The sequence below is a fragment of the Notechis scutatus genome, chromosome 1, assembly GCF_049901735.1.
Source record: "Notechis scutatus isolate UNSWTSFEM ecotype Mainland chromosome 1, rNotScu1.2, whole genome shotgun sequence".
NCBI classification, from domain to species: Eukaryota; Metazoa; Chordata; class Lepidosauria; order Squamata; family Elapidae; genus Notechis; species Notechis scutatus.
Window position 1 is genome coordinate 127,154,574 of NC_142009.1, and position 26,346 is coordinate 127,180,919.

Sequence of the window (26,346 nt, forward strand, 5' to 3'; positions counted from 1 at the left end):
ACTGGCCACAGTGCATCTCTACAGTATGTAGCATCAGAAAACTACTTTTTTTGTAAACAATACTTCAGGCCTAGATTATTCATGGAATTTTGCAGTTCACTTGTGAAAGCACTGCACAGTAGAAAATACAGTTTGTACATTTAATGCAAAGTCTCATCCAGGAAGATAGGTTACAAATGAATAATCCAGATCAAATTGCTCACCATTATTTTCACAGGCAGCCATATGCAGCTGTATTGTTTCTAAATTCATTTTTGAATCCTGTAATTATTTCTTCTATGAGGTTTTATTTACTGACATAAAGTGGTATTCTTACTGTAATGAAAACTCTATTCATGTAGCAGTACTAATGTTTTAACCCTAACGAGGTAGTCTTCTAAATTGCTGCTTTTACAAAGCAAAATATTTAAATAGGATTTGTTTCTGGTTGATGAATCTAGGAACCCAAGTTCAGATTGTAAATTATTTCTGGTTTTGTTCTGTTGCTTATGGAAAGAAGAATGTTTTAGTGAACTATCTTAATGTTCAGGCTGTTGGTAAGCCAACATTTATCAGAATTATGGCTTATTCTATGCTATTGCAATCTATTTTTTATTTGTTTTATAGAATGACAAATGAGGAGAAAAACGAAATGGAAAATCATATAAAGTCCTTGCAAGAGTGTTCCAAACTCTTATCCAATGAAGGTTTGATACAGTTGGAGGAGGAAAGAAATATAGAAGATGAAAACATGGATGCAAAGGTAACCTAAAACCTATATAATCATGTATTGTCTAAATCTTACTTACTGCATGGGTATAGAACTGTATATTAATACTTTTTTCAAAAAAAAAATCCTGCATTAAGTTGTATGCATCAGACAAAATGAGGACTAAATGAGAATTTTCAGTATTTTTGTGCAATAAGAATTATAACTCAATGTATAGAAGGGAAAATATAGTCATGCATTTATGAATAAATCTTTAAACCTGTGTCTTGCATGAACTAAGAACAAAAAAAAATCATACATCACTTACCTTTCTTTTTAAAACCCATTTTTTACAAATTCTATGTTTCAGAATCCTGACACCGTACAAAAATTTGGTAGATTATACTTCTTACTTTGTATATTTACTTCAAAAGTTCATTAAATTTCAGCTGGTTACATACTTTTGAAAGGGCAGTCTCATTAATTGTGAGAAATACCTTAAGGCCTCTCACGATCTGTAAAAAGCATTACAGAATGTCAGTTAATACATGCAATATATATAATATATGAAAAAAATATCACATGTGTATTAAATGTTTCTAATTGATGGCTTTCAATGCAAACCAGTTGCAATGCAGTTAGGTGGTTACAGTGGTGTCGACATAAAAGTGCTGTATGCTGTAAACATGAGTAGCATGACTATTGGTATCACTATTTTCTGAATATCCTTAACTTCTCACAACCACATAGATGGCATGACAGTTTGTTTTCCAGGAACGTGTCTTTTTCACTCACTATATGATCATTGACTCTCTTGTATTCCACTAACCTTGTTGATGTGTGCAGAACGTAAACTTTTGGTTTGCTGATGCATGCCGTGTCTCAGTTTTGTATCGCACCATGTGCAGTTGAATCACTGACATAGATCATTTCTGCATTGACTTGCTAACATTCACAGTCTTGCTCCAAATCTGGTAAGTAAATGACTTTTATTGCCATCTGCAGATAAGTATTTAAATTCAGAGATTTCATGTTTTAATATTTATTGGATACTGAAAAAATGTATCTTTATATTCTTAGGTAGACAAAGTCATAGCTGGCATCATTGATCAGACTACCGAAGATACGTTTTCAGTCTTCCAGGCAATTTATAAAGGCCTTATTGACTATGACACTGGAATCCAATTACTTCAGAGGCAAATTATTTTATCTGGTTTAATTTCATCCACCTCGGGAAAGAGCTTTGATCTTGAACAAGCAAAGGTCCTTAAACTTGTTGATGAACAAGTTGCATCGGAACTGCAAGATTTGCAGAACGCTATGAAGGTTATTTCGCAACCAAGTGCAACCACAATCCCGGTTGTGACTGCTTTGGAGCAAGGAATCATTTCAGAATCTTTGGCTGTTAAAATTCTTGAGATCCAGCTTTCTGGAGGATATCTAAAAATAGCCGGCTCAGAAGAACCATTAACTTTGCACAAAGCTTTCCAAAAGAACCTGATTTCTGGAGCACTATATGCTAAGATCCTAGAAAGCCAGGATACATCTAGAGACCTTATTGATCCCAACACTGCAGAAAAATTATCATTTGAGGAATTTCTTGAAAGAACTGTCATACACAAAGAAACACGCTTAAGGTTTTTACCAGTGGCTCTTCAAGAAAGAGGCAAAATAACACTAACGTGTGGAAGGAAAGTCACTGTTACAAGGGCAGCTCATGAAGGACTCATAGAGAAGGAGACTATGTTCAGGCTATTAGATGCTCAGCTACTTTCTGGGGGCTTAATTAATCCCAATTCAGGTCACAGGATGACTGTCGAAGAAGCAATGAAGGAAGGAGTTATAGATCAAGATACTGGCTGTGCTCTTTTGACTCATCAAGTTCAGACAGGTGGAATCCTATCACCAAACTCCCCGAAACGTTTGACTGTAGATGAAGCTGTGCAGTGCAACCTGATCTCTTCTACTTGTGCCTTGCTGGTGTTAGAGGCACAGCAAGGTTTTGTAGGACTCATTTGGCCACACAGTGGCGAAATATTCCCTGTATCTATATCTTTGCATCAAGGCATGATCTCTAATGAACTGGCCAGCAAAATTCTAGATGGGAGGCAAAAAATAGCAGCACTATATATTCCAGAAACCTCTGAAGTCATCAGCCTAAATAATGCAGCCCAGCAAGGAATTATAGATAGTAACATTTTATCCATTTTGAGTAACATTACCCTTCCTGATGAATTGCCGAATGGGGATAATGTGCCATTCCCGTTGAAAGGGGCTTCAAGATGTTTCTCATTTTGTGAACTCCATGCATCTACACAGAGTGAACAAAGAAAGGACATTGAACATCTGAACACCACAAGTCACCACTCGCAACAGAATCAAAAGCTATTCATGTCTTACCTAATGATAAATAGTTATATGGATGCAAATACAGGCCAGAGGCTTTTGTTGCATTGTGGTGACTTAAATGAGGCTGCCAGTTTGTTAATGGATGTCAAGAACTCTGAATGCATTACAGTTGGAACCGAAGAACAATCTTGTGAATCTTCTGAAAACAGGGAGGGTCCATATCTTGAGCAACTGCCTAAAAATGTAATACTTAACTCTGTTACTGGCAGTGCTTTAGGTCAAGAGACAAGTATCCAAAGTATGTTTAGTAACAATAACAGGGGGGGATTTCAAGACGCTCACCAGAATTTAGTTAACCAATCATGTGGTAAAGCTGATGAGGCAAAAGAGTCCCTGGATAAACATTTGCAAGGACATCTTATTTTAAGCAGAAATGAAGTTGGCAAATGCATGATAGACAGGGAAAAAGAGAGTGGCAAGGAAAATCTTTTCGGTAAATTAGATCATGTTTTGGATAGAAATAATCCTTCAGCATTTGCTAATGGAAGAAAACTACCAAACAACACTGAGGAATGTCCACCTCACATTCTGCAGAATAATGAAGAAATTATATTAATAAAAGATGAAGAAAATGTTAATTTGCAGAATAGTTTACTTACCACTGTGAAAACTGGACATATATCTTTAAAAGATCCTACTCAGGAAGAATTAGGGGCTTGTAATGAAAAAGGGATATTACAGTCTGATGCTAACATCATTGCTGTATCCCATAATAATAATTACAGCGTATCTCCTTTGGAACCTAGAGGGCCTACTCCTGATAACCTATTATTAGATAGTTGTATGAATAGCCATTGGACATCTCTGATAGAAAATACTTTTTCTAAGGATGATCCACCTCTGAAAGACAACATCACCTTGCTAAATCAGGAACAGATTAAAACTGAAAGAAATGAATCTCTGGCGAGCAATATTAATGTCAGTGACAAACCTATAAATGAGAGTAACATAGATAGTAGAACTTTGCATGATTGTTGTGCTAAGTCTTACAGAGTTCCACCATCTGAATGTGACATTACATCCATTGAGCCCTTTCAGATGGATCATATTATCACTCACATTGGCCTTCCAGTGGAAGGCAATATTGGTACAACATTGGCAGAAAACAGTCCTGGATTTCTGGATGGTTCACCTGTCAGTATAGATAGCCATCTTAGATTACTTAATGAGCCATCTGGGAATGTTAATAGCTCACTTCTAGAAGGCAGCAATAGTAAGCCTTGTGAAACACAGGATAAAAGAAAATGTATCACTCCACGTTCGGAAAGTAGTAACGAATACAGAGATAGTCAAGGCCTTTGTGATATAGCTCAGCATAAAGATGGCAGCATACATAATGATCGTAGTGATGATATTGTTGATAATATGGCTGAAGTTGATATGGGTAGATCCTCTGCAGATAAGGGAATTATTATTCCAGAAGAAAGTGATGATGTACAGTGTATTAAAATTGCTATAGATAAACCAACAGAAGATGCATCAAAATATCTTCTGTATGAGAAAGAGGAGATTTTTCTGTGCTTTGGTCAATTGGATAATGATGATACACCTGAAACCATGAGTAAGGAACCATTTAGTGGAGGCACTGTTCAAGAAGAGAAGGGAGAAGGGGCTGGAAATGTAGACAAAGAATGGAGGGAAAAAGAAAGAGATGAGGTTTTTACCTCCTTGAGAAAATTGGATGGAGCTGAAATAAAACGAGATAGGCAAAAGCAAAGTAGTACCGAAGAAGAAAATTATTCTGATAATACTGAAGAAGAAAGCATTTCTGTAGATAATTACTTGGGCAATAAGGATAAGGAAAGTGAAGATGACTTTGATAGTTACGATTATGTAGACTTTGATTATTATACATCTGATGAGACCGATTATGAGAATGAGGAAGTGATGGAAATGCATTACTCACAGTGCCAGGGTATAAGCACTGGCAGCCAGTGTTTAGGGGACAAGAGAGAGCAGTTTCTAAAAACAGCAGAAGACAACTTTACTCATCATGACTACAACTTGCAAGTAGAGTTGAAAAATGGCTTACCGTGTTTTAAAAGAAACAATGTCGATGACTGTCAAAATATAACCAGTGATAAAAGTAAAGCTAAAAGCCAGAAAGATGCTGAAAAGGTTTCAGAACCTTTCTTAGAAAGAAAGTTTGAAGCACACTGCTGTCAAATTATGGCTTCCGAGAATGCCACTGTTCTTCAAAACACCTTGCTCTCTGAGCACAACGAGGCTATCAGGCATGATGTAAAAGAAATGTCATTTCTGAGTTGTAAGAAAAGTCACGGAGTAAATGATACCATGGGTGATGGGAAACATCTTCTGTGGGAAGATAGTATCCAGGAATCAGATGGAAGCTTGACAAAGAATTGTTCATTGGGTGTTAAAAACTCTTGTGAAACTATTCCCTCATGTCAGGAGAAAGCTAGTCTTGATCAGTTTTCAAATGAAGCTAGATCCTTTAGTGGCTTGGCTACAGATGTAACTATTGACCATGATAATACAGTAGTTGACCTTTCTACTTACTTAAAGCAGTGTGCACAAAATATCAAATCCAAGGATATCTTAGCACTGACACAGGGAGTTTCATCCAACATCCTGGAAATTGAAAGAGGCAATAAAGAGAATGGAATGGAAGCTGAAAAAATCCAAACAAAACAGCATTCCGAAGAACCAAGTTTCCGGATTCTGACATCAGATACACCAGAACCTATTCAAATGAATGACACCAAAGGAAGAGAAGAACATTCCAAATTATATCATGAAACTCTCCAATCGGAGAGCTTTGCTATTATGGAAGATAAAACTTCCGAAGAAGTAATTAGCAAAGTTGGAATGGGTTGTAAGGAACATTTGCAAACAGTGGGCTCCTTTTTTGATAGTTTAGGCACTATGGGTAACAGCTGGGCTAGTACAAAACAGAATATGCATGAAATACTTGTTAATCACAGTAGTGAAAGAAATTATGAGGTAGAGGACATTCAAGATAATAATTCTACTTTCTTACAAAAAGCCACCAAAAACAATGTGCAATTATCACAAAAAGGAATGCATCCGCCTGATTTTCCTCTAATAGAGGATCAGAAAATACACTTGTCTAATGTCCCTGCTACATTGCACGAAACCTTACCAAATATACTTAAAAACCGAATAGACGATCTCTGCATTCACTACAATCAGAAAGATAAATTTTTAAGTTATACTGGCACAAGGGCTTTAATGCAAAACATATTTAAAACAGTGAATCCTATGCATCAGGAACAGTTTAATCAATCTGATAACAAAGATGAAAACAACGTTGCCGAAACAGCTGTTCTGGTCAATCCACCTTGCATCAGTGCAAATGAACACAACCCTCCCCCAGGTATTTGGCTTCATAATAGCAGTCCTGATCTCCTCCTTGATATACTGAAGCAAGATACTTCTAATCATAAAAACAATGGCAAACATGGAATCACCAGCGACAAAGACCAGACTGAAAGGAGTCAGGTGAAAGTAGTTTCTCAGCTTGACCAATTATTTCCCAACCCATATGAAGCTAAAGATGTATCAGAATTAAAATCAGTTGCCTGCTCAAAGAACCCAGCTCTAAGCAGTAACACTTTTATGTTGGAAACAAATCAGTCTAAGGAACTATACCATTCAGGAGAACACTTTTGTGATCATGCCTTGGAAATGAAGGAAATGTTTCCAGGATCTGTGGCAACAAGCACGGTGAGCAGCAACTTTTACACTGTTGTATTTATGTTTTGTTTGTTTGAGTGGCTGTACCATTTCATCAAACATGTCAAAACTGGAAGGAAATTGCTTTAAATGCCCTATAAAGAAATGTAAATGTTCTCAAGTTGTTAGCATTGTAGGATCACTGGTAAAAATTTAAGTTGATTCTCCAGGCTTTTTTAAAACTACAGTTGTAAAGAGTTTGTTTTAATGTGAGTAATAATAAATGCAGATGAATTGCTTTTATAAATAGTTTTGCTAAAATGACCTGTTGTTCAATAATGTTTCCAGTTGCCCAGTGCTCTGCAGCCCTGTTCTTGGTACACAGAGAACCTGAGAAGGCACTTGATAATAGTCCAAGATATGAAATTTCTCTTAGATGATCTGCAGCCCATCAGTAATGACTTGGAAGCTCTAAAAGTACAACTTGAGCAATTAGAGGTAAATTATTGATTTTCATTAAAAGTAGGATTAGTATAGAAATGTTTGTTTATTTAACCAATGTACCTGGCTTACAAGATACAAACTTATATGACTGAGATAGGATTTCAGTTCAGGTCTTCACCATTTGAATTATGTGTTTATGCACTATATCATTTGCATGTAAAGAAAGGTTAATGTGTAAAGTTACAATTTTTAGGAGGAGGAGTGGTAATATTACACAGGAGTCAATTTCATTATTCCTTTTTTCTGATAGCAATACAAATTGATTTTTTACCTGATAGAATATAATTCATTCTGATTAATAGAATGAAGAGTAGAATTCATCTATTTTTATTCTCATTTCATATTACTACGATATATTGTACTTTATTTTTTATACATATAGGCATTTGAATCAGGACTTGCAGGGTTTGCTGTCACCTTGCGAAAAGATATGAAGTTGGCAGAAGACTTTCTGAAATTACAATCCAGAGATGATTCTGCACAGCAGGAACTGGAAGATCTAAAAGAAAGCTATAAATGCTTAGAGAGGAAATTCTCTGTGGTCTGTGAAATGTCTTCAAACCGAGCAAAGCAAATAGTCTTTGCTGTAGACTCTGAAATGGTAAATTCATCTTCCATACTTTCCTTGCTTGCTTGCTTGCTTAATTACTTTTTAAAAATTCACACGAATCCCAAGCTCTGATCAGGAACATTATCTTAAAATAATACCCAGTTTAAAATATAATAGAGTAAAATCATGTGAAATATTTGATGACAAATTTATGGTTTTATTGATATTACCTTGCTTTTAAATTCAGGTAAAGGTAGTCCTCAACTTATGGCCACAATTGAGCCCAAAATTTCCATTGCTAAGCAAGACAGTTGTTAAGTGAATTTTGCATGATTTTACATCATTTCTTGTCCAGTTCTAAAGTGAATCACTGCAGTTGGTAAGTTGTTAAATGAATCTGGCTTCCCCATTGACTTTGCTTGTCAGAAGGTCATAAAAGTCATCACTGACCCTAGAACACTACAATTGTCATAAATATGAGTCAGTTGCCAAATGTCTGAATTTTTATCACATGACCATGAGGTTGCTGCAATGGTCATAAGTATGAAAAATAGTCATAGTCACTTTTTTTAGTGCCTTTGTAACTCTGAATGGTCAGTAAATGAACTGTTGTTAAGTCGAGGACTACATATACTTTATCTCTTTCATCTCTTTTTTATTTCTTCTGTTCCTCTCCCAGCTATATCCTTTCCATTACTCCACATAAAATAAAATAAAAAAGATTTGCTTAAAGCTCCATTGTGTCTAATAGGGGAAGACTGTTATGGATTAGAAGGGAAGCCTCATAGTGTCTGGACTGATAACATAAAATGACTTTTGCAGATCTTCAAAACTCAGGCACAATATAAGAGCAATTTTGTTTTGCTTTGGCTTGCTATAATCTAAGAATGCTCTGGTTTCTTACTTAAGTCTGAAAAAGCTGTTCGCAAAATATATCTTTTAAACACTTTTTTTAAAGGCCAAACTTGCTGTGTTGCATCAGGAACTTTTAGTCAGTCTTCAAGAGTTCACAGATTGGATCGTTGAAAAAAGTGAAACGATGAATAATTTGAAGACGGTGAATGTTGGTGATGTGGAAGATGTGAAGCAAAAGCTTCAGTTAGCCAAGGCAAGTATTAGTTATTATTTATTAAATTTATTTCCTGCCTATTTCACCACCAGGCAGGTCTAAATAGAAATTGGTAGTTAAAGATAATTACATGTATTTCTAGACCAGGGGTCTCTAACCTTGGCAACTTTAAGACCTGTGGACTTCAACTCCCAGAATTCGTCAGCCAGCTTTGCTGGCTGAGGAATTCTGGGAGTTGAAGTCCACAGGTCTTAAAGTTGTCAAGGTTGGAGACCCCTGTTCCAGACAGTTATTTTTTGGGGAGAATGGCGAGATAGAATAATAAAAGCAACATTGGACCATTGTGATACAAGCCCCATAGTTTTTGTACCTGTGTTGTGACATCACATACATATGAAAAGGAAGGAGTGCTGCCAGACATGGGATATTGCAAATGACAACTTGGAATCACTCTCACTTATCATTGATTCAGGTTACCAATGATTCCTGAATTAGTTATTTTGTATATATTGTATAGGTGGCAGTAATGATTGCACTAAATTATTATAGTAGCTGTAAAGCTCTCCAGTAAAAAATAATTTATACAATTCATTGTAGGACCAAATGTGTATCTCTACAAATATTAAGGATACCATTTAATAAATTAGTTATTATATTTTCCATATGTTACTATTTAGAATAAAGTAGCTATAGCCTTAGCATAGTTAAAGCTTCACGATTCTAAAATCCGTAACTTGAATAATAAAATCAAAGATAAATATAATAGATTTGAAGTATCAATTTTCAATTGGAGTTTTATCAGTATGGAGTTTTTAACTCTATAATAAGTGTCACAGATATTATGAGAAATATGACTCTGATGTTACAACTTTACTATTTTTATGGCAATGAATACTTCTGATGATAAATACTACAATTCTTTTTGTGGAGCTTAATACTGTAGATCAGGGATGTGAAACTTGCGGAGTCACATTGTCATCACATGATGTATCGTAACTTTCCCCCCCTTTGCTAAACTGGGGGTGGGCGTGGTCAGCACATGAAACATCTGGCTCGTGGGCCACGAATTTGACAACCCTGCTGTAGATCAATGTTTTTCAAACTTGGAAATTTAAAGATATTTGGATTTAAACTCCCAAAATTCCCCAGTCACATCTTAAAGTTGCTAACTTTGACAAAAAGTGCCATGAAGTATGATGAGTTAATGTATTTGAGCCATGTTCAGCATATGCAATCAAATGCTAAATCTTTTAAATTTTTGAATAATTTCAATATACAAAGTATTGATTAATAGATTCTGGATTATGAAAATGCAGTTTGATCAGTCTAAATATGATGAACTTCTGTACCAATTGTTTGTCTTATATAATTCTGATTCCAGAATTTTTAATCAATCTTCTCCAAGCAGATACCTTCCAGGTAAATTGGACCACAACGTCATCATCATAAAACATAGCCTTTTAAAGATGATAGGAGTTGTAATAGATTACATCTAGGTAGCAATTGGTTTGGATAAATAGTTCTTGACAATTTCATGAACAAAATAAAATCTGAAACAAGTTCATATACATATTTAATGATACTGGTTTTCTAATTCCTGATATTGTTGTTTAGAATATTATCTGGCTTTCTTTGCTTAATTTCCAGGACCAAGAAAAAGAGCTTGGGTGTAGAAAAATGCAACTGGAATCCACAGCATTTGATATTCAGTTCTTCATTTCTGAACATGCCCAAGATCTTTCCCCAAACCAAAGCAAGCAACTCTTGAGGCTTTTAAATTCTACACAACGACACTTCCAGGAAATGCAAGAAAAAATAAGATCTCAAGTGGATCATTTTGAATCTCTCTTACAAACAGCTCAAATTCTTATTGATCAGCAGGTTTGCTTCTTTCTGTAGCCTTGTGCTTCCTTTTATTAGATAGATAAAGCAACAAAGTGCCAAAATTACAGTCCACCTAAACTTTGAAGCTGTTGAATACTGGGTTTATCTTTCAGAATTCTAGAGAGGCGTTATCAGCAGTTTAACGATCATTTAAATTTACTCTTCATAATAATAATGTTTGCAATGTAGGAATGTTTTGGCTTCAAATGAAACTTAAACAAGCCACAGTAATACACAAACAGTGGATCTAAATTGGAATTAAAGTTTGAGTATGTAGAAAAAAAGGGGGAATTTGGTGATTAAATTCCTGTCAAGTTCAACCAAAACCATCAATGCCTTTGTATGTGGGAAAACCATTGTACAGTTTAATAATTTTCACTCTTTCATGGGTGAAATGATACATTGTTGGGATCTTATTTTGTATCCAAAGCTGCCCCTCTTGAGATGTCCATCAACTAGTATATGAAAAATAGACACTTGGTCAGAAGACTTCTTAAAAATGGAGCTAATAGAAAAGGCAGTAACTCCAACTAGATTCAAGAGATAGTGTTTAAGGGCCAGGAGTGGAAGTCTTCATATTAAAAAAGGCTAGGACTTTATTAAAATAACAAAGGTGAACAAAATACATAGAATGGGAGGGTAGGATAAGTGAGCCAATGAATCTTATTGCACATGTGCTTCTGTAGTGTTTAAAATACATACATAATCTCAATGCTGATAACATTTACATGTACCAACTATCTAACAGTTTTCAACTAACATTGGTTTTGACATTCCTCTTTTAGAATTAATGCTTGTGTGTTACAGATTTTGAACAAGACAGAAATTTGGATTTTCACACGCCTAATGCATGGCCAGACTTCTGCTGGGCGATTCCATCTCAAACTGGTCTCTTTACTTACAGCATTTGTGAGGTTTATCCATGCCTTTTATATTCCATTTCTTTAAACTGCGTCCAACTGCTATCATGTTTACAGCATACTTTCGGAAACAATTTCTAATGAAAGCTTTTGCAATGTGGTTGCTTGAAAATTAACTTACGCAACAACTTTCGTGTGCCTTTATACAGCTTTGATCTTATTCCGAAACAGGATTTGATGGATCAGCATCAGGAATTCCAAGAAAAATTACAGAATATATGCGATCAACTCACACAGACTGAAAATCAGATCATCGGCCACAAAGAGGCCCTTGTGATTGAAGATACCAAGACTGAATTACAGCAATACCAAGTCAGGCAACAGGTAAATTATTAAGTATCAACAAACCAGTGGTGCGATTCAAATTTTTTACTAGCGGTTCTGTGGGCATGGCTTAGTGGGCATGGTGTGGTTTGGTGGGCATGGCTTGGTGGGCGTGGCAGGGGAAGGTTACTGCAAAATCCCATTCCCTCCTCACCCCACTAATCTGCTTTCCAGCTCCGGTTCTCCTGTGCAGGGCAACAAAAGAAGACCCAGCCGATCAGCTGGGACTCGGGAGGCAGAGAATAGATGGGGGCAGGGCCAGTCAGAGGTGGTATTTACCGGTTCTCCAAACTACTCAAAATTTCCACTACCGTTTCTTCAGAACCTGCTGAATACCACCTCTGCAACAAACAAACTAAACAGTCTGGATTTCACCAAGGACCAATTTGCACTGAGTGGAATCACTTCTCATGTTTAATCATGCCATGGCCAAGGTGGTTTTAACTTAATGGGCAAAATAAAACATTGTGAATGCAAACCATGGATTATTGCTAAGCCTGTGACATAAGCCCCAAATAGATGCATTATTCAGCAAATTCTCATTTAAACGAACAGCCTGTACTGAGGAAGTCAGGGATTTAGGAATTTGAATAGGTGCCTTTAATCTTCCAGACGGCTTACAGTTTCTATTTTCCCCCAATAAATCTCCCCAAAATGCTTCCAAAATTCCAGAAAAAGGGAAGGAAATTGAATAGAGTTGCCCTGTGGTTAGATGGTTGGTCAATACATTTAATTAATAAAAAATAAATTGTTTCCTGATTTGTGTTCCTGTTGTGATATCCTGATTTGTATTCTTCAAGGAATTGCAGAAAAATATGCAAGCAAACACACAGGCCTTGGCAGAAATTGTGAAAGACACAGAAATGTTCTTGAAAGAGAATGGGGAAAAGCTGCCATTGGAAGATAAGACTGCTCTTGAGAGGAAACTGAATGAAGCGAAAACCAAGTGTTTGCTGCTAAGCCAGAAGGCAGAGGAATCCAGAAAAGAGTTGGATAAAGCTGTGACAACAGCTATTAAACAAGAAACAGAAAAGGTTCTTTGGCAAATATTTACTTTTCCTTTCAAAATGATTTATCTTCATAATTCCCTGTTGTGTGTTGTTGAGGTAATTCCCTGTTAGGAGAATGAGCGCATACAGGGAGACGTATTTGAGAGAAGTGTTTGAATAATACACACACAGTACACAGATACACTGTACAGTAAATGTAGGTTTTTACTTCCAGAAAGGTTTAAGCAAAGTCCAAAATAAGCAATCCATAGTCATTCACAAGTAAATCAGTCAGTTTTCAATCCAGGGATAATCCAAATATCAAAGTCCAGTGTCAAAAAACAGTTCAGTAACAGACGTACATTAAATCCAGTAATATCAGTCAATTAGAAGAAATGGAGGAACGGCAATACTTTCCAACAGAAGGAAACAGAGATACTCACTCAGACACACTCTCTTCTGAGACTAAGACAAAACAACCCAGGTTTCTGGCTCCATCTTATGGCCGTTTGAAAAAAACCACACCTAATTACAGTTTTGCATTTTCTTAAAGATACAGTTTTAAAATGTTTATCCTGGTTTATATATTTCTAACCCAAATACCTGTTAGGTGACTTATATTCCTAACATGTGTACTTGTTGATATGAGTGAGAGATTTCAGAAAAATCATTTGACAAATGAAAGAGTTGATCATCGTTATTCATTCATGTTTGCACATGTTTTCATTTATTCATCAAACCTATCTAGATTTCCATATTCGTTTATAAATATATTATTGAACTACAGTTTAAAAAGAAATCCCAAACCATTCCAGAAGGCTTAGAAGTGGTGTAGTTTCACAATGCATCCTTAGAGCAGTGGCTTCTCTAAACAGAATAGCTTTCCAGTTACTTTCTTGATTTTTCTAAGAACAGAATAGAGCAATTATCCTTCCATGGGTTTTTCCAAGGAGCCAAATGCTTCTAAAAACAAATAATCCTCCCTTAACAACCACTTGTTGAATTTATGATGATGTTGAACATGTGATACTTAGGACTTAGGCAACATCCCTAGTCACGTGCTCGGCAGCCTGTTTGCAGTTACAACATTGCAATATCCCATAGTCAAACGATCACCATTGTGAGTTCTTCACTGCTAGCATCAGGCAAGCAAAGTCAATGGGGAAACTGGCAGGAGGTTTCAAATGGTAAACACATAGCATTGCACTGAATAAGGGCACAGAATTTGCTTAATAACAGCAACTGAAAGTACCAGAATGGCTGCCACTAAGCACCTTGGTTATGCAGCAGCGTTGAAAATTCCAGTCCCAATTACCATAGTTAAATGAGGACTACTACTGTGTATTGCTGTTACTGCTGGTATCCAAATAATCTGGCCATTGTTGTGTCCAAATAATCTGGGAATATTTTAAGGAATGAAAGAAAGCATAAAATCAGTGAACAAGATTTTTTTAAAATCAAAGAGTGTTTTTGTTTTCACATTCATTTTTAGACTTATTGTTTTGATAGCCAGAAAGTTATTTTATTGTCAATCAGAATTTGAATTACTATAATATATTGGGGACATTTTATGTATGTACCTGTGAATATTTTTGAGCAAGCTATTGATGGTTTGTACTTCAATTGTTCAGGTTGCAGCTCGTCAACAACTTGAAGAGAGCAAAAATGTGATAGAAAATCTTCTGGATTGGCTGTCAAATGTAGATAAGGATGCTGATCATAGAGATACAAAATGCAAGCCAACAATCAAACAGAATGGTACTCATTTTCATAAAGGAGATGGAGAGGATTTGATTGGAGGGGAAGATGAAGTAAATGGCAACTTGCTAGAAACCCAAGAACAGAATGAAACTCTTGTAGATGGACAACGTACACTGTCAGATGATAATCTCAACATGAAATATCAGAAAGCTAAGGTAATGTATACACCTATTAGCAACTGCATTTCTAGGGGGGAAAAGGAAATGTGGAGGGAGCAAAATGAATATACATTCTGGACTCTGCTTAAAACTGAGACCAGAATGTGTAAAACAATATCTAGTGGAATCAAACCAGGGATGGGATTCTCTCGGTTCGGGCGAACCCCTAGCTCCGACAATCAGCTGGCAATGAACCACCTGCCTGTCTGCCCCTGCGCTGTACTGACCTATATCCTCGGCTGATTCGCGTGGCAGAGTGGATTGCCGCTCCTCAGCTGTGTTACTCCCCTGTAGTAACATAACCGGTAAGTTTTTTCGGAAAGCTGTTCACGCCCATGCAGCAATCACCGAATCGGTTGTTACACCAGCAGCATCCCACCACTGAATCAAACCTTATTGCTGGGACCATTCTAAGCCCCTAAATCCATTGGAAGTGCTGCCTTTTTTCTTGATGCACTGCAAGGCTCAAAGAGTTCTCATTTGAAATTATACCCACGAGGTTCAAGAGTGGAACCAAGAGGTGGTTTTGATTTCTACCTTGGTCGAAGGTATTCAGAGAAAAGAAAGGTCAGAGGAAAGAGAGTCAGAGGAAAGTGGAAAAGAACTCTTTGTGATACTTTCCAACATAATATAAGAACAGGATACATACATAGGAATCTCAATGCCCCTATAAGTCAACAGGAGAATATCCCCGAACCTCACTATTAGGCGTTCTTCCATGTATGTCCAAGAAGCATATATGATGAAATGTGTATGATGAGTCAGTTTAATGTGGTGTTAAAGGTAGCAGGATAGAAAGTTGGAGATTGTGAGTTCTAGTTCTGTCTTAGGCATAAAAGCTGGCTGGATGTCCTTGGGCCAGTCATTCTCTCTCAGCCTAACTCACTTCCCAGAGTTGTTGCTGTGGGGAAAATAGCAGGAAGGAGTATTATATACTATATATTCACTGCAGGTAGTCCTCGACTTACGACCATAATTGAGCCCAAAATTTCTGTTGTTAAGTGAGACATTTGCTAAAGTGAGTTTTGCCCCGTTTTATGACCGTTCTTGCCACAGTTGCTAAGGGAATCATTGCAGTTAAGTTAGTAACCCATGGTTTCCCCATTTTGCTTGTCAGAAGGTTGCAAATGTTGGTCACATGACCATGGGACATAGCAACGGTCATAAATATGAACCAGTTGCCAAGCGTCTGGATTTTGATTGCATGATCATTGGGATGCTGCAAGTGAATTGTGAAAAATGGTCATAAATCACTTTTTTCAGTACCGTTGTAACTTTGAACCATCACTAAATGAACTGTTGTAAGTCAAGGACTCCCTGTATGTCAAGGACTACCTGTACTTATAAAAGTAATAAAGGTAGGATTACAAAAATATTTTACAATAAATATTTTTTTGACATGTTGTTTGCATGTGGCCATTTTGGCAATAGGAGATTAAATGAGATTAGCACATTGGTAGCATATAGTAAAGAATCATTTATTGATTCTAAGTAATTTTCAATATCCTATGAATAGAGGATTACTAAAAGTGGTATCCTGCTGCAGAGCAAAAGCCTAATTCCAGGCACTCTGGGTTTCTCCCCAGGCGCAACATGAAAAAATTATTTCACAGCAACAAGCTGTCATTGTAGCAACCCAATCTGCCCAGGCTCTGCTGGAGAAGCAAGGACACCATCTTTTGCCAGAGGAAAAAGAGAAAATCCACAAGAACTTAAAGCAGCTGAAGGTGCAATATGAGACTGCGTTGGCCGAATCTGAGCAGAAGCTGAAGTTAACCCGCTCGCTACAGGAGGAGCTGGAGAAGTTCGATGCGGATTACTCCGAGTTTGAAAATTGGCTGCAGCTGGCCGAGCAAGAACTCGAGAACCTGGAGATCGGAGCCTCTGACTTCGGCGGTATCATCATCAAACTGCAAAGGCAGAAGAGCTTTTCTGAAGACGTCATTTCTCACAAAGGGGATATGCGGTTTATTACCATTGCTGGACAGAGAGTATTGGAAGCAGCTAAGTCCTGCAACAAAATGGAAGGTGTCAGATATGAGAAAGAAGGCCTGGATACTTCATCAACTTACATGGAGGTACAGAATAAGCTGGATAGAGCAACCAGTCGCTTCAAGACTCTCTACTCTAAGGTAAATTGAATTGCATGCGAGTGGGATTTTTTTATTTTTATTTATTGCATTATATCTCACCTTTCTTCACGGTTTTCCAAGTCTGGCTCTCCTGGTGTGTGTGGTTTTTTTTTTATCCCTACATATCAGATTGGGCTGAGGGAAAGTGACTAGCTGATATACAGCTAGTCCTCAACAAACCATAATTGGTACTGAAACTTTCATTGCTGGGCTATGCCTGATTTTATCACCTTTTACCCATTGTTTTAGCAAGTCACGGTGGTCATTAAGTGGATCATGTCATTGAGCAAATCCAGCTTCTCCCATTAACTTTTCTTGTCAGAAGCTGTCTTGGAAAGTCTCAAATGGCAATCATGTGACCCTGGTAAGCTACAAACATAATAAATACATGCCGATTGCCAAATGCCCAAATTTTGATCATGTGGCCATGAGAATGCAGAAATAGGTTGTCAGTGCTGCAAGGTCCAATTGTAAGCAACTTTTTTCAGGGTTTTGTCATTTTGAATGATAAGGGATCAAATGGACCTAAGTCAAGGACTACCTCTATTGCAGTGAGCATGGTGATTTAGTTGCGACCACTCCTGAATATAGCCAGCAAAGTTCCAGTGACATTTCTGAAAATGAGGCTGAAAATTGGTGGGGAATATATACATAAATCAGTATGAATGATCTTTTTTTCCTGATGATTTATGTACCTATTCCGCACCAGTTATACTTTATCCCTTTGCTTTGGGCCTTGATTGTTTTCCACAAGGTTTCTGGGTATAATTCAAGTTTTAACCTATGAACTTCTATATGATTTGGCCTTCACCTACATGAATCAGTGTAGGTGAATCAACTGTTTTAGCCTGAGCTAAAATACTGCTAGGCAGCTTTGAGGCCAAACTGCTGCGTTAAGACAGTGCATTCATTAAACATACACTTCTAAACCTTAAAATTCTTCTAGTGAATAGAAAGTTCAGTGTTAATTACTTTGCTACAATCTAAGTTTCATAGATAATTTTTTTAACATAGTTTGGCATTTATCCACTAGGTGGTGCTAAGTGTATTAATAAAAATCGCTCAGTAGTCAGAAGAGAAAAAAAAATGAAAGAATGAGGAGAAAACTTCTAAAATGTAGATTCTTCCAATGAATACTCTTCCAATGCATACACAGGGAAGTATCACACTTCCCTTAAATTATTACCTTTATCTTCATTAAAAGAAAATGCTATATGCCAATATTTTCAAAACCAATTTCCTACTAAGCTGATAAAACAGTGAATAAGAGGAAATTTCTACTGTACTGTAGAAATTTGTAATATTATAAAATCATTAGCATTTTGTGGAAATATAGACATGAAATTTATTGATGCGCTAATTATATTATGTAAATGCAGCCAATGGGATTACAATAAGAATAAACACCTAAACAATTTGTCATCAGATTTTTGCATTTCCTGGTGAAACAGCCACAAGTATTTTCTTGATCTGATTTCCTAGTTTGTTCCCATCTATCTTACCACTGTGTGTTTATGTCCATGTGTTTATTTATTGCAATAGAAATGTGAAAAGGCCATTTATCAAAATTAAGTACAATAAAGTTTTATTGTTTTATAAGTTTTATCCATTGATGGAACAGTTTCTGACAAAATCAGAACGGAATGAATGCCTACGGCCATGATGGTGAGGCCTTGAGGTGGCACGCAGAGCCCTCTCTGTGGGCACACGTGCCTCCTGCTGGTCTTCGGGTCTCTGCCATGCATGTGCTGGGGGGCAGGGCACATGCAGGGGGCGGGGGGCGTGTGCGGGGGACGCACATGCATGCAGGGGACGCACGTGCATGCGGGGGATGCATGTGCAGGGACACGTACGCACATGTGGGAGACATGCACACATTGCACTTTGGGGATGCACGCGTGCTTTGGGCACTCGATGCCGAAAAAGTTAGCTATCACTGGCCTAGTTGCAAGGGGCTGTACATACAAGAAGAAATTCCTACTATGAACTACAAATATAATTAAGAAATGATTTATCTTGTTGAATGCTGTTTTCTATTCTACGTCCTTCTAGTGTAGTATTTTTGGAAATAATCTCAAAGATCTGGTAGATAAATACCAGAATTACAAAGACGCTGCATCTGGGCTTCGTTCCGGACTCCAAGACTGTGAAGAAGCTGTGAATAAGCAACTATCTGAGGCAATTGCTGGGGATCCGAAAAATCTTCAAAGGCAGCTAGAAGAAACCAAGGTAAATCTTGTGCTAGGTTAAAGGCATTAAAGCCAGGGCAGATTACAAAGTAAAATAAGGAAAACACTCCACATTTTAATGCAATTTGTGATTTTCCTGAAACTATTTGTTAGCCTGAATGAGCAGTGTGGTGGCCTAAAGGTGGAGCTCTCGCCTCACAGTCAGGAGGCTGTGAGTTGGATCCTAGATAGTGGCAGATATTTCTCTCTTTGGGCTCAATAAGTAATTGTCTGATGCAAACTCCACGAAGGAGTAGAGAACGGCATCCGGCCAGTAAACTCTCCAGTTGGGTTCTGTCGCCCGACTCCACCCCGATGCAAGGGATTACAAGATCTTTTTTTTTTAAAAAAATGATAGCCTAAATACAAATGCCTTTGAATACTTCAATTTTTTCAAGTGTTTATATTAACGAAAACATGTTAAGAAAGTGATATTAGGGAAAGCATACACAAAATACGTGCTTGAGTCTGTCATTTAAGTAAGCCAAAGCTACTTTTTGCAGCTGATACAACTACTTAGTAATCCCCCGAGACAGTGACCCAAGACAGTGACCTTGGCTGCATGAATAGGATAATCCTTTTACCAAGATTAAGTGTTCAAAATACTCTTCATTCCCCAAGGTCCTAGATTTGTTTCTAGTATTCTCTAAAGCTTTCCTTAAAAAGCAAAGCAACACCTGCCTCAGCCCTCATGGGAAAAGTGATTATTGTTGCAATAATGAAAAATAAATACATCTTAATGCAACAAAGTCAAGACATTACTGAAACTGAAAATGGCAAAATAATAAATCAAGGCACAGCTACGGGAAAGTCCAAAGAAATAAAACAAGAATGCAGCTTCAATAAAGATAAAGGTGACATAAAACATGTGTCATAAAGCAAAATGTTCAGAGAAAGATGAGTGAGAGAGATGTTCTGTTGCAGCCTGTCTCTTTTTTGTTCCAAGTGACATCTCTCCTAGCAGGCTGTAGTTTTGAAATAATAAATATTTTTCCCACTGAAGAAGAGTGTGTTAACATGGCATTAAGATGAAGCATGAAGTATGTGCCAGTGGACAACAAAGGCTTATGTTGGTGAAGTGCTTGACATTCTAGTTGTCCTCTTGTCGTTATAGTATTGCACATAATGAACAAAATGGGTCTATTATCGAACTGAAAATTTGCACCACAGATTATTCAGCTCCTCATTCATGGTTTGAGGTGACTGTACCAAAAGCCCGGGTAAGGAAAGAGACAAGTATGTCACAGAGAACAAAATATTCTTCTAACCTCATGGAATTGAATAAGAGTGCAATTAGCAACATGCTACATAGGACTGTGCTTTTCTCGAATCAAAATTAAAATTAATTTCTTGTATTGCTCCAGACCCAGAGTTCATGTTGTGTCGAACATGATACCCAATGACTAAACCAGATATTCTTGAATAAGTTATAAATGGATTAAATGGTACAATTTTATAGGTGCTTCAAGGACAAGTATCTAGTCATCAGGTTGCAGTAGAAAAAATGAAAAAAGCAGCCGAAGTGCTCTTTGACACCCGGGGAGAATTATTGCCAGACAAAGATGAAATCCAGCAAACACTGGGTAAGATGAGTCACAGCCTCTTCAGTTTTCTTCTTCCATTGCTCACATTTGGGGATAATCTGCTCTTTGTGACTCCCACCTTCCTTGACTCATCTATTTCTACCTTTGTTCTTTAGTTCTGAGCCAAATTTGTGATCCAGCTCCTCAGATTTGATGCATACAATCTATGGATAGTAAATAATTGTCCAGGTTTTATTCAAATTTAGAGGAAGGGGGGGAGAGCCATTGTTTAATATGAAATCATGGAATTTAATAGTGCTTCAATTTGGCTCAATTGTGCACTAATATTTTTGAATCGCATCTGATTGTAGCAGATCATTTTTTTAAATGCTGATTCATGCTAACTTTCTGACTTTTGTGTGTATGGATAAACCAGTTTGAAGTGCAAATGGAGCGCTGGGGCTGAGATGGACAGAAAGTATACAAGAGTAAATTACATGAAGGTTACAATGACCTTCCACATTTATTTATGACATTATGAAAGAGCATCTGCTCTACATCAAAATGTGTCCTTGGCTATATAACACAAGTCATATCTTTTAGCCAGATGTAAGACATCTGCAAGAAAAAAAATCAGAATTTAGCAAAATAAAAGCTGTTTACCAAACAAACAAAGAAAACAAACTTTTCAGATTTCCACTGAAAGAGCAGGTTACATCTAAAGAACTTCTGTACATGCCTAGTGAACATGAAAACTAGCCAGGCACATGTAGAATTTTGGTTCATATTTTAAGCAGAAAAGAAATGGAAAAATGTATTTATAGTGCATTCAAGCATTAGCTGGACATACCTGAATTCAATTAGGGAATTACGAATTTCAGTGACTTAATTCAAAATGTATAGAGAGACTGTTACCAAGAAATGTGTGCTCAATAACTGGTTAAATTAAATTTGGGTCTAGGGCTGACCCTGTTATTTCAATAAATTAAAACCCTAGAATCTAGAGAAGGTGATATTTGAAGTTTCTGCATTTCTTTAAAAATTATAACTGGTCTTGTCTAACAAACAAACTATACGGATTACTGCAACTCTTGAATAAAGACCTAAAGATGTAAGAGAAAACTGGGCATGCTAACTTAAGGCTTAACTTTTTTTATTTTAAATCCTAGATTATGTGAAATCTATTTAACATAGCTCCTAGTCAACATAGATTGCTATTTTTTTTGCCTTGCAGTACTTAATGCTAATAAATTTCTATAAGTCTATTTTGCCATCTAATCTTTTTATGTCTGTTATTCTATTACCCATGCTTAATTATGCTGCATAAAAGTGGGCAAAAGATAGTCTGTAATGTCATAGAAAAATGAATATTGCATATTGGGAGATGTAATTCATAAAAGCCCATTTCATCTACCAATCTTTATTATGAGGATGTGAGGTAATTTAGAGAGATTATGGAAATGATCCTCATGAAAGTTTCAAAAACATTTGGTGAAATCCTCTTTTTTTTTTAATGGTAGCCTTTTCGCCTTAGCACTGCTTCCTTAGGATTGCTACATTTAGGTAGTGTTTTAACAGGGTGGACCCACCAGGGTTATCCGCAAATCTCAGGTGCTTCATTTCTAGATATACATCTGGAATAAAATGAATCATATTTTCTCAAATCCCTGGAAATATATTGTCAAAGTGACTAATGTGAAACTTCACCCATATTTCATGTTATGAATCCATGGATTCAAAATATCCATAATCCATATTATGATTGTCTCCAAGAAACCATTGTTTTTGGTATTTTACCAATTTCCTAGACATAAATGGAAAAAATGAATATAGGAAAACCAGTTATTGTGGATAAATAAATAAGAGAGAAAAGAGTTTTCATTTAAATGAGATGAATCTTTTACAAACTAAAAAAACCATAAATAGTTGAAAAGGAAAAACAGTTTAATCCCTTTTGTTAACTGACAAATGAGTTTAGCCGAATATCTTATGCTTCTGAGGTACTTTTAGAGTCAAATCTGGAACAAATCTGACACTCTCGAAATCCTGATTGTGAAGATAAATGCAAGATAGGATCCTGTACTATGGATCTAAGAAATAGCACAACATTCAGGCTGTGGCTTTCTACGGTAGGGAAGTGGAAACTTACATGATAAGCCATTTCAATTTTAAGCTTGTATTCTGACTATGGTAAACAAAGTTTACATACAGATTTCTTCTTGAAGACTTCTGTAGTTTGATCTTATTACTAAAGGACATTTAGAAGCCACATTCAGATTGGCAAATTTCCTTTTAGAATTAAGTTTTGCTGGATCATTTAATAGAATTTTATAGAAGATGGACTGTAGGATTTAATTCTATAGAAGATAGCCCCTTCTATTATAAGGTTCACCAGCATGAACTATGTTTGCATTTGTCTATGTGTTTATATATGTGTGTGTATGAGTATATGATTTATCTACTGCCCCAATCCAACAGACCTTTTTTTTTTCTTTTCAGACACTATTGTAGATAAATATAACCAGTTATCTAAAGCAGTGAATAATCGTAATGAAAAGCTCCAAATAACGTTGACTCGTTCATTAAGTGTTCAGGATGGATTAGATGAAATGCTAGATTGGATGAATGGTGTTGAGAAGAATCTTGAGATGCACGGTCAAGTGCCTTTAAACTCTGCTGCTATTGAAGATGTCATTAGCAAAAATATGGTAAGTAGAGCTTTAATTGAATCAGTTCTTTCTCTAATAGGAGAAACTTAATTCTAAGAGAAGAGAATGATTTGAATAGCATGGTAAGAATCAAAGGAGAATCAAGTGTGCTTCAAAACTGGCCAGTACCAAGCCATAGTACAGTTTGTTTGATTTTGTCTTCCTGTGATTTGTGATTCCAGGAATTTGCAGATGATTAGTCATGGTTTATGATTTAACCTTGTGTGTGAACTAGGATAGTGTGGATTATTAAACAAGCTGTTTTTCTGGGAAACTATAGTTATTATGTGAGGCCACCCAGTTACTTTCTTTAGGGCTCATAGTACATGTATGTTCTGATAATAGGCTGACAAATATCTCAAAGTGAGATGTTTCTATGCAAATCCTTTAGTCCGAATACGCTAACATAATCTCCACATGGGGGCTATCAGTTGATGAACAAAAGCAAAGATGTACTTTATCAACATCCTTAAGTGACAACTCTCTTTTCCACACCTAAATGTGTACTGAACTGCTTAAGTAGATAACTTTAGAAATCAGTTAGTCATTTGTGCTGGCAATCACCTTTTATGCATAATAGATACCACTCGCACACACGTTATCTTGGACATTTTCTGAAACAATTTTATTTCAGGCACTAGAACAAGACATTGTAGGCCGTCAGAGCAGCCTAAATGCCATGAAAGAAAAAATGAAGAAATTCATGGAAACTGCAGATCCCTCAACCGCATCTTCTTTAGAAGCTAAAATGAATGCGCTTTCCCAGAGGTTTTGTAATGCTCACCATAAACATAAGAAAAGACTAGAAGACATGGAGAAGTTGAAGACCAGGGTAGAGTTGTTTGAATGTCTGTCTGACAAGCTTCAGTCATTCTTCGACAAGAAAACTCAAGCTCTCAATGAGGCTGATATTCCTGGAAAGGATGTTGCTGAAATGTTCCTTTGTGTGCAGGTACAGTGTATTTTTCAATCTTGTGAAGTGCTGTTCTGACCTTTACCGAGTAAGCATAATTGTGAAGTAACCATCCGCTCTAAAATGATAATGGAAGCTGTTAAGTTCAAGGACTAAATGTTGAATCTTAGGGTTATCCAGTGAGGTATAAAGCAGTTTCGTTCTTTCTTCATTTTACAGGAAACCAACACAGAATTGATGGAGCAGAAGAAAGATCTTGAAGTTTTGCAACGCCTCATTGAAGAACTTTCTCCTCATGCTCTACCAGGAGACAAGTCATTAGTGTTAGAAAAAGTAAATGCCTTGTCAAAGAAATTCAGGGAAATAGAAGAGATGATGCAAGAAAAGTGAGTATAGTCATTGAATTTTAGAATGGAGACGGAAGACAATGATTACGTGACAACAGCAAGGCTGTCAAACGGTTACTGGGTTTAGTTAGTTTAGTTTCTAGTAAGAGTTTGAGCCTATTGGTCTTAAGTGGGCATAATTCTTTATAACTTCACTTCTGTCCCCTGTACTTTGCTTTTTCGTCTTTCCTGGTCGGTGATAGCTTTGGAAAGTTAAGAGGAGGATGGGTTCAAGCAATTGTGAGTGCTTCTTTTGGGAAGAGGATAATACTGTGATGATCCTCTATGGTCATCATTGGATCATGCCTGGATCTCATCCTGCTTTGATTACTGCAATGCACTTGGCGGGTGGGGCTGCCTGTGAATATTATGTAGAAGCTGCAAATGGTCCAGAATGCAGCAGTTCAGTAGTTATTGATGCAACAATGTGGTATGCCTGTGTTATACCTCTGGTGTGACAGTTACACTAGTTGCCAGTTTCCTTCCATGTGCAATTCAAGGTGATGATAAACATTTTTAAGGGCTCAAGATCTGGAAATCAGTAGAACCTTTTGCCAGTCTCTGTGTGAACAGATGGAGTCTCAAGAAGTTTTTTGTCCCAGTTGTTTCTTAACTTTATCAAACTATTTCAATATATATCGGCACTCTGAATACAACTTTTATGATTGGTTTAACTTAGAAAAGTACTACATATTTAATTCTGAGGTCAGGGAGGGCGTAACTTCCCCAATTCATTCTTTCTGTTTCTAATTTTATAGAGAGAAGGATGTGTCCTCTTGCCAACAACAAATTGATGCATTCAGGGGTTATGTTGAGTCTCTGAAGAAATGGATAGACGAAACGATAGAAAGGATTCCCCCTATACAGCCCTCTTTAAATACTGATAGCTTAAAGAAACATTTACAAAGCACCAAGGTATGAAATGTGTTTGTCTTTACAGGCAGTACTTCCAGACAAGGATTTTTATGTCCATTAATTAAACAATGGTCTCTGAACTGGAGAGACTGCAAACACTATCATCGCTCATTTAATGCGGGCCAGAATGGATTAAACCTGTGTAGCATGTGCAAGGATTTTCCTGTGCATTATTAAAGGAGAGATCCACTCATTATGTACAGAAGTTTATTTGTATAATGGAAGCATAGATAAAATATGTGTGATTTCCAACCTGAAATAAACATATGACCTTCCAACTATTCTGAGTTGTGGTCAAAATAAATCCTGCTATGCTTTAAGAGGGGGTGATTGTTGAAAAAAAAATTAAAAATAATAAAAAAAAAAAAAAGCAGGGTTTTTTTTGGATTAGGGGGTTGGGGACCTCTTTTTAGAGACAAGTTGGACAAGGTGTAGTGTACAGTCTTAGACTTATGATCACAATTGATCCCAACATTTATGTTGCTAAGTGAGAAATTTGTTAAGTACATTTTGTTTTGGCCTTTGTTGCCACATTTGTTGAGTGAATCACTGCAGCTGTTAAATTTAGTAACACAGTTGTAAAATGAATCTGGTTTCCCCATTGACTTTGCTTGTCAGAAGGTCGCAA

At 36.7% G+C, this 26,346-nt stretch overlaps 1 protein-coding gene across 22 annotated transcripts in view; it reads left to right on the forward strand.

The window, feature by feature from the left end:
* DST (dystonin) overlaps positions 1–26,346 on the forward strand; it is a 333,803-nt gene that overhangs the window by 197,192 nt on the left and 110,265 nt on the right. For 13 of the 22 annotated variants that reach the window (XM_087945546.1, XM_087945452.1, XM_087945460.1 and 10 more), the window contains 16 exons: positions 607–742; positions 1,769–6,805; positions 7,103–7,252; positions 7,641–7,859; positions 8,767–8,916; positions 10,525–10,758; positions 11,853–12,005; positions 12,806–13,039; positions 14,626–14,910; positions 16,500–17,045; positions 19,098–19,274; positions 20,733–20,856; positions 23,296–23,504; positions 24,139–24,456; positions 24,637–24,803; positions 25,562–25,718. In XM_087945546.1, coding sequence (XP_087801672.1) covers positions 607–742; positions 1,769–6,805; positions 7,103–7,252; positions 7,641–7,859; positions 8,767–8,916; positions 10,525–10,758; positions 11,853–12,005; positions 12,806–13,039; positions 14,626–14,910; positions 16,500–17,045; positions 19,098–19,274; positions 20,733–20,856; positions 23,296–23,504; positions 24,139–24,456; positions 24,637–24,803; positions 25,562–25,718 — 8,296 coding nt within the window. The remainder of the gene's footprint in view (positions 1–606; positions 743–1,768; positions 6,806–7,102; positions 7,253–7,640; positions 7,860–8,766; positions 8,917–10,524; positions 10,759–11,852; positions 12,006–12,805; positions 13,040–14,625; positions 14,911–16,499; positions 17,046–19,097; positions 19,275–20,732; positions 20,857–23,295; positions 23,505–24,138; positions 24,457–24,636; positions 24,804–25,561; positions 25,719–26,346) is intronic. The other 9 variants (XM_087945512.1, XM_087945517.1, XM_087945521.1 and 6 more) reach the window with 1 other exon arrangement.